The sequence below is a fragment of the Serinus canaria genome, chromosome 15, assembly GCF_022539315.1.
Source record: "Serinus canaria isolate serCan28SL12 chromosome 15, serCan2020, whole genome shotgun sequence".
Taxonomy (NCBI): Eukaryota; Metazoa; Chordata; class Aves; order Passeriformes; family Fringillidae; genus Serinus; species Serinus canaria.
This window is the reverse complement of record NC_066329.1, coordinates 2,033,601-2,042,466: the sequence shown is the minus strand read 5'-3', so window position 1 is coordinate 2,042,466 and position 8,866 is coordinate 2,033,601. Positions and strand designations below refer to the sequence as shown.

At 52.9% G+C, this 8,866-nt stretch overlaps 1 protein-coding gene across 1 annotated transcript in view; it reads right to left on the bottom strand.

The window, feature by feature from the left end:
• Positions 1-1,672: 1,672 nt before the first annotated feature.
• Positions 1,673-8,866, bottom strand: part of NOS1 (nitric oxide synthase 1) — an 83,945-nt gene continuing 76,751 nt past the window's right edge. The window contains exon 29 of the mRNA XM_050980664.1: positions 1,673-8,666. Within this exon, the coding sequence (XP_050836621.1) occupies positions 8,651-8,666 (16 nt within the window). The 3' untranslated portion in view covers positions 1,673-8,650. The remainder of the gene's footprint in view (positions 8,667-8,866) is intronic.

The window sequence follows — 8,866 nt, the reverse complement described above, 5'->3', positions numbered from 1 at the left end:
ATGACACTTCAATTATTTTTATTTTTAACTTAAGAACTAATTACCTGTGCTGTGTAATGTGGACTTTTAAATCTCATTGTGCAATACTACTTAAATTTGTGAAGAAGATAAAGAAGAAGGACTAGCTTCCACCCTAAAACCTCTATCTTGTTATATATATATGTGTATATATATATATATAAATATTCTAAAGCTGTAAACTCTCAAGTTTTCCACACACTTCTATTCAAACTCCACACCCATCATCTCAGTTTTGTCATTCCATTTTGGAAGCCTTCTCCACGGCCTTAGGTCAAATGCAGTGTTCTCTTGAGGGTGAGTGCCTGGCAGCAGAGAAAATCTCAAATTCTCAGCACTAAGGTTCTAACATATCAGTGCCTAAAAGGGGTGCAAGAGGGAACACATCAATGTGTAAAAATATCTCAGAGGAGGTACCAAAAGGAGGTTTATCAATGTGTGTCAGTACCTAAAGGGGTGCACAGAGGGAACCTCATCAATAGGTAGGAATACCTGAAGGGGATCAATGAGTACCAACACCCTGTGCCAGGGCCTGCCCACCCTCCCAGGGTACAATTCCTGCCCCCTGTCCCACCTAACCCAGCTCTCTGCCAGTGGGAAACCACTCCTTGCCTATGTAAAAAAATCTCTTTTTTAATAAGCCCCTTTTCCTTTACATGGGAAGATCATTTTCCCATGGGAAAAGCCACGTCCATGTTTCTGCCTCATTGCCCTGGCTGCTTCCTCATTTCTTCCTCATTTCTTCCTCATTTCCAGGCCCCTCAGCTCCTGCCTGCACTGCTTTGCTGTGTTGCCAAGGCTCCAGAATTCACCCTGGATTGCACACAGCCAGCCCTGTGGCATTTCCCCCGAGGACAGAGGGTAAATGACAGGATCTGTGTGCTATGGATCCATATTATAATATTGGCTTTTCACAAATTTTAAAATGTGTGGTGCTAAAGTAACTTTGTTGTAAGGGTTTAGTTTTTATTCCTGGTGTTCATTAGGCTCAGTGCAATAGCTGAAATCAGTGTGCTGTGTTAAAATGCCTGCTGGGATGGGATAACACCCAGTGAACACAGGATGAGGGCCCTGCTATTGATATTCCAGTTATCACCACTCACCCTCTGAAGGCAGTGAGGAGCAAACCACAAAAACTGGTGGTGATCAAAAGTTTAAAACCACAACCAAGGAATGTGCACGCTCCAAAAAGGTGGATCCAAGGAGGAGCCAGGCTAAACAGTTCTTGGAATATATAAACTAGTTTGGGAAAACTTTACTATGCGTGAGGGTCTATGAATATGCACCAGGCTGATGTAATTAAAGGTATGTAAGGGGTACCCCGAGGATAACAGGGTGCTCTCAGCTGAGTGCCAAGGTGCACCCGGCCATAAGAACCTTTGCTCTGTGCTCCTTGTCTCCTACTGTCCTCTGTTAAACTTTTTGGGTGCTCCCAGGAGACTGAAGGTGTTTTTCACACACGAGTGCTGTGACTCAGGCCACCTCACGAGGCACCGTGTGTGTCTGGCAGGTGGAGGGGTGCTGCTGGTTGTCACTGCTATTTGTGGCACCCTGGCATTACAGGTGGCAGAGCAGAGCGAGGCCAAGGCACTGGCAGAGACCTCGAGCACCTTCTGGTGTTAAAAGCCCAGAGAGGAGAGAAGAACTGCCAGCTTTGAGTTCGCTTTTTTATTTTGACCGTAATGCAAACAGGCATAAGTATTCCATAAAATCAGAAGATTGGGACTATACAGAGAGGTGCATGCTTCAGAACAACGTGGATATCTTGCAAACAGAGCCAGAGCCAGTCTGAGAGAGGGGCTGGAGCACGGGGGACGAATGGCAGAGATTTTAGCAGCATTGAGAGCTCGGAGGTAGGGGAAGAACCACGTTTCTGGCTGCTTAAAGCACTGGTATGATCACACACAGCTCAGGTCACCCCACCCCTGCACAAACCTACCCTGGGATCACACAAAAAACAGCTGCAAAAGGAGCTCCCCCTGCCCCACACACACCTGGGGGACGGGATGCAAAGTGAGAGTGCCAGGCTCAAATCTTGGCATCGTTTCCTCGAGCGGATGAAGGCACAGTGACCTCAGGGTGTGAGGGGAGCAGGGAGCAGCCAGGGCTGGGAGCCCCAGCCAGCCCAGCAGGATTTACCCACATCTGAAGGGTTTACAATGGAAAATCTGGGAGTTCCCTGCCCCAAAGCTGCCACCTTCCCCAGCCCAGTCCCCGTCCTCGCCGTGGCACCGCTGCTCTTCAGGAAAAGGCCACTGGAAAATGAAAGACTCCAAGCCAACCTTTGAGTCTGAGACTGAAGGTGCCTGGGGGAGCCAAGGGGATAAATCCCTGCTCCTATTACAAAAATTAATTGGCACTGAATATCAATTTCCCCGGGCAGCTGGCAGAAGTGGTGTTTTTAACTCTGTGCAATCGAAAAAGCGACGAGTCCCAGTTGGAAGTCACCGTGCTCTGCTCATCCTCTGCCTGGGGAATTGCGTGTGCACTCTGGAAAAGCTGCACACTGCTCACAAAGCACACACAGCCTGGGGTTTTTAAAGGCATTTCGAGGCAGCAGAGCATGGGAATTCAACCTTGGGAATTGTGGGGATTTGCCTATCTGGTAGGGTTTTAGCAAAGCAGGGATTTTGCACTGAATCTCACTCGCAGGGAGATTCTCCAACCCCATCCCCGTTCCTGAGCATCCTCTGGGCTGCTGGGAAGTGGCTTTTGTTAAGACAGGGCTCCATGCCACAATCACAGGGAGAGGAGAACACAAAAGCAGGCTCAGAAGCAAGGAGCATTAATGTCTCAGTTAATTAAGGCTGGTTTTGTTGCCCTTGATAAATTTTAAAAATCTCCGCCAGCAGTTATTGTAGGAACAAAAAGTTTGATTTAATCCAAATTTGATGCACTGGCTGTTTGCTCTCTGTTTGCTTTCCCCACCCCAAAACCAACACAGGAAAACAAAGCAGCCAAAAGGAGCCCTGAATTAGCTCCTCTCTTAGACCAACTTTTCCAGTATTTAGCCTTTCAATTTTCCAGGTATTAAGGATGCCCCTGGAAGGAAAATACTTTGCCTGGTGATTTTCCCTCCCAGATTCCTACACCAGCCCTGCAGAGAGCTGTCCTGCATCCCCTGCATCCCAGTTCTTGCTTTCCCACAGCTCCAGAACAGCTTTGGATACAAGAGTCTTGCCCAATTCCTCTCCACTGCAATGAGGAATAGCTGCAAAACTTCAGCCTGTAGGCTCCTGGTAAAGCAGGAATTCTCAGGGCCAGCCTCACAGGTTTGATTTGCTCACTCTGAGGTGCTTCCTCCCTCCCCAAAATCTGGCCAGGCAGGACGTGGATGAGTGAGGCAGGAGAGCAGCAGCCCTGGCAGTGAGGTGCTGCCTCTGCTCAGCTCTGAGCTCACAACCTCTCGGGGTTTTATTCCTGTGATTCCAGGGCTCAAATTTCCATCACAGCTGAACATCTGCAGGGGTGGAGGCCAGGGATTGCCAGTCTGCTTCATTTTCCCAGCAGGAAAAAAAAAAAAAAAAGTGGATCTGCATGGCAATGCTTGGATATGCCACGAGTTTCCCTGGGCTAAACCAAGCTGGTTTTCACCTCTCCTACATTCTGTTTCACCTCTGGAACCAAGTGCTTTAAAGCAGCAGCTTTCTCCCTCTCCCCTGACTCCCTGCTGAGCACACATGGCCACATGGAAGAAGCTGGAGCTGGGATTTTCCCAGGAAGGGGGAGATTTCCCAGGGATTGCTGGAGCCATGCATTGCAGGCACGTGCAAGCACAGATTGACACACGCAAAAATATTCTGAAATTGCTGCTGCTGCTGCTGCTGTGCAAGCTGCCAAAATCCCCAGTGCCACTGAAGCCAGCAGGTGTGGAAGGCAATTTGGATCTGGGAGGACTTGGATTCCCGGCTGATTTTATCCAAGTTCAGGATTACAGGTTTTTCAAGAGCACTGGCCAAATTCTGCTCTCCCTGTTACAGCAGAAGGAATTGTTATAACAAACAGGGAGTTGCAGCAAAGTTGAATGGTCCTGAAAATGTGTCTCCATCTGTTGTGTGAAGGGACTGTGCTCCCCTCTGGAACTGTCAACGCAACTGCAGAGTTATCAGAGCAGTTCTGAAGCTGAGAACGAGTCCCTGGTGAAAGCAAGAACAGAATCGAGTTCTGAGCATAAAATCATCCTTCCAAAAAATGGTGGGAACCCTCAGGGGGCAATGGAATGGCTTCAGTGGTTAGAAGTCAGGAGGCAGCAGCTTTGGCTTGGGCTTGGTGCAAGTCCATGAGGCTGTGAGCACAACCACGGCCTCTCCCCCAGTCTGACCAGAACGGGGTCTGCAGGGTGTGGGAGAGTTCCCAGCCCCAGCCTGCACCCACCTGTGACCTCCCCCAGCTCCATCCCCCTGTGGAACCCCAGCTCACACTGGGGTGAACAGTTCCCCTGTTCTGCTCCCAGTTATCCCAGGGGGAAAAGGAGCCCAAGGCAGGAGCAGTGCTGTGCTCCCTGCCCAGCACAAGGCACTGGTGGGAGTCCCTGTGCCCCCAGCTGGGCAGGCAGGGCTGCCAAGGGAGGGATCCCCAGGGAACAGCCAGGATGGGGCAGAGGAATCACACACTCCAGGGAAGGAACAGCCAAGGCTGGACACGGGGGCACTGTCCCCTCTGTTCCCACAGCCTCCCTGCAGGATGTGGCTCCTGGCCAGGACACAGCTGCAGGACTGCTGGCTGTGCACAGACACCTCAGATCCCACAGATCCCCGTGCCCAGGGGGTGCACACAGTCCCTGCCCCCCCTGGGGACACACAGGCACAGAGGGGACAGGGACAGCCCAGAGCCAGATCCCATTCTCTGGCCAGTTTGGCTCAGTTCCTCTCGAGCAACAAGCTCAGGCCACGATGTGGAGGTGACAGCTCTGTGAGGCCACTCCTGGTGGCAGATGTCTCATTGTTTTGCTGTTGTCTCATTGTTTTGCCCTTGTCTCTCACAAACAGAAGAACAATAAACTCCCAGGCAGCCTTTCCCAGGAGAGGAAACCTTGCAAATCACCAAGAGCACAGCACTGGATACCCGTGCACTGAGTGGTTTTTCCCTGCTGGTGGACACAGCAGGGTGGGAAAACACAGAACCTTTCCCCCTGGGTTTTCAAATCCATATGATGACTCTTTGTGGACACTTGAAAGAACTAGGATGTGAAATCTTTGCACAAAACCCCACTTTGTAGTGTCTTGAAAATCAAACCTCCTGTTCAGAGAAGAGACTCTTAAACACCTGGAGAGTGAAAAGGAGCAGAGCTGCTCCAAACTGGGGTGGTGGAGGTGGTGGAGATCCTTGGGAGAGCTGGCTGGGTCCAGCACAGGGGGTGGGCAGCAGGCACCCAGAGGGGACAGATTTGTCACCTGAGTGCCCCAGAGGCACAACCCCCGTGTGTTTGACCCCTGGAGCAGCTCAAGGCCCCGGGCTGGGGCAGACTCACCTCCCTCTGTGTTCATAGCAGAGATTTTGTGGCTTCACCTGCACATCAGAAAGGCCACAGGGAGATGAGCAGAGGCCAGGCTGGAAGAGCCACATTTCAGGAATAATAAAGCACATCCACAAGTTTCTTTCCCCTGTTGCTATGGGAGAAAATGGAGCTCGAGGGGAGTGTGAAGCCCCTGCAGGTGAAGGGGATGAAGGGGAGCAGTTCAGACGTCTGAGACTGACTCAACAGCAAAGAGTGAATCAAAATTCCCAGTGGTGCAGCTTGTGAGGAGCCAGCAGGAGCAGAGGCAGCTCAGAGCCCTGGGGGGGTTTAACCTCATGGACCTTCATGCCAGGGAGGGGATTTCTGCTCCAGGTCCAGGCAAGGAGCCCTAAAACAGCAGTTCCCCTCCAAGGGCTCAGGCGTTTGCTGAGCTCTGCCTGCCTGGCCCAGACCCTCTGCAGAGCCCTGGCAGGAGGGCTGTGCTGCCCTGCTGGCTGCCCTGGGAGGGGAGATGGAGCTGATGAGCTTTGGGATGCACTAAAAGCAAGATAATCCAGCTCAGGCACGGGCTGCAGGTGGGAGGTGGTACAGCAGGGCAGGCAGGAGGCAGGACAGGAGGGAAACCTTGCCAGCACCACGCTGGGAGCTGGGAAGAGGACAGAGAGATGTTTCTTCGGGCATTACCTCCTCCTCCTCATCAGATTGCACCTTCCCTTCTTCTAAAGGAGGACCAAAAGCACAAAGCAGGAGCCAGAATTTCCCAAAAGAAGAGGACGAGTCTGATTTTCCTTCTGATTTCCTCTCTGATTTTAGCTTTGTTTCTGCAGCCCCAGGATGGGGGTCAAGGCCAAGCTTGCTGCGAGTTCCCAGCTCTGGAGAAGAGGGAGTTTTCTCCCAGACAGGACCTGTCCCAAGCTCACACACCCCAAGCCAAGGGGCCCAGCCCTCCCACCCCACTGCCTGCCCCGGCATTGGGGTGGGCTGTCCTTTCCTCCGTGCTCTCCAGCTTTCCCCTCCGGGCCACCAAGTGCCGAGGCAGTGCCACACAGCCGGCCGTGTGTCCCAGCCCTGCCGGCTCAGCTCTGGCCACACCGTGGCAGCATTTATTCGTTTTATCCCGTGTTGGATGCTCAGCTGGCACCAGCAGACCTGGATCTCAAATTCTGCCGGCGCCTGGAGCCCTCTTGCTCCTGGGTTTTGGGCTGGAGATTCTTCAGGGATTCAGGGAGTCGAAGCTGCAGAAGGTGTCACTGCCCACGGAGATGTGGCAGGAGATCCTGGCTGAGGGTGGGAATAACAGCACAGCCTGGGACAGTGGGGCTTGCTCCATGGGCTGGGAGAGCAGCAGAGCTCCTGCAGCTCATTCTGTGCTGCCTTTAGCTCAGGGCAGGTGATCTGAGCCCTGTGAAACCTCCTGGGCAATCCCTGTGTTGTCAGCAGTTCAGGAGCTCGGCTCCATCCAGGATATCCATGCACAGCTGGGCACAGCAGGGCAGGAGGGGAGGATCAGCAGCTGCCACCTCAAGATGCCAACCCTGCATCCCTGCCTCCAGCAAGAGCTGCAGTCATGTCTTGCTGTCCTTGTGGTGGCAGTGAGGGAGGACAAACCTGGGATGGGCAGAGCCAAAACACGCCAAGGTTCAATCCCTGGATGGGCCATTCACCCAGGAGCTGGGCTGGATTCCTGTGGGTCGTCCCTTCCAGTTCAGAATGTTCTGTGATTCTCCAGGGTGCAGCAGCAGGAAGGACACACAAGGTCACGTTTGCTTTCCCTTGCAGACAGCTTTTCTCTGTTAGAGGCTTTCTGTTTCCTCCAACCTTGCTGTGGTTGTGTTAAATTGCTTTTGGGGCCAGGCTCTTGCAGCAGGGCTGAGGTGTGAGCGTGTCAGAGCCCAGCACCTTTGCAGCTGATCTCACCTCCCTTCTCACAGGAGCTGTCCTGGCTGAGACAGCTCGTGCCACTGGCAGGTGGCACAGAGGGGCCTCACCCCCAAAATGCCTCACACATCTCTCTTGGCAGGCAGGTGGCTCCACGGTGGCACTTTCTGCTCCCTAAAATGTGGAAAGGGCTGGGGTCTGCTGTCCCAGAAGTGCTCATGAGATGTGCTAAGTGCTGCTGGCTCTGGGATTTCATGATTCCTCCGTTGGCACATCCTCACCAAAGACCTGGAGCCTCATTCCCCCTCCAAGTGCTGCCTTTGCTCCCAGCTGGGAGCTGCTTCTGTCCCATTCTCGTGGCTTTCCAGGCTCACCTGGGAGAGGGATCAGGGCATGCAGAGCTCTGGGAACAGCCAAGCCCTCAGCGTGGCTGCAGATCAAATATTCCCTGGAAAACCCCCCTGGAGAAGTCACTGCCAGCAGCTTTTCCTTGGCCTGCACATCAGCCTGTGTGCTCAGAGTTTGTGGGAGAACTTCCATGCCAGCAAAAGCTGGGAGTGAGCAAAAGGAGAGGCTCACAGGGAGCAGGAAAAGAGAGCAGGAGAAGAGAGACAGAGCAGGGCCTGTTTAGGAGCAATCGTGACACATAAATCAGACCAAAAACCACACAGCTGTACCCAGGCTGCTTGGGGATGAATAAAATCCAAAGGAATTGCACATCAGCTGCCCCCAGCCTCGGGCATATGCCCAGGTTTGTCCAAATCCAGAGAAAAGCCATGAAAGCACAAGGATTCAGCCAAGCCCCGAGCTGGGGAAAGAGAGAACCTGTCAGGAACAAACCCCAGCTCTGGACAAGCAACAAGACCTCGCCATTGCCCAGCCCCTGCCACCTCTGCTCAACTCTAGGAACTCCCACAAATGAGCACAAAGGTGGTGATTTCATGCAGCTGCAAAATGCCCTCACGGGAAGGAGGGGAAGTGTGGAATTCTGAAAAGAGCCACTGCAGGTTATAAAGCCATCTAACTCCAGTGGGGAAATCCAGGGAAGGGGAAGGAGGTGAAAAGAAATGGCCACAGGACAAGAGCAAGAGAAGGAGGAAGGAAAGGAAATAAAAGTCATCATCATCATCATCATCAGGACACAAGAACAGGATGAGAGACAGAGTGCTTTTCATGGGCAGTTCCCCTGGGAAAGGAGCCACCGTGTCCGTGAAATACAAAACCCAGTGCCCTCCAGCTGGAGGGGGCAGCAGGTGCTGGGACTGGTTTGGCATCCCCTGGGGGCGAAGGGTCCAGTTAGGAGCAGAAAACCCTGCAAGGGAAAGGGGAGAAAGGCTGGCCTTAGAGGGAGCAGGGAGGAGCACCGGGATCATCCCGACCTGGCCTTTCCGTGTTGTGGGCAGGAGTTTACAGAGCTGGCTGGGGTGGGCAGGAAGGTGACCTTCATCCCTATCCACAGGTGGGAAACTGAGGCACTCTGGTAGAGTCCAGACCCCAGAGTATGTGATTTTT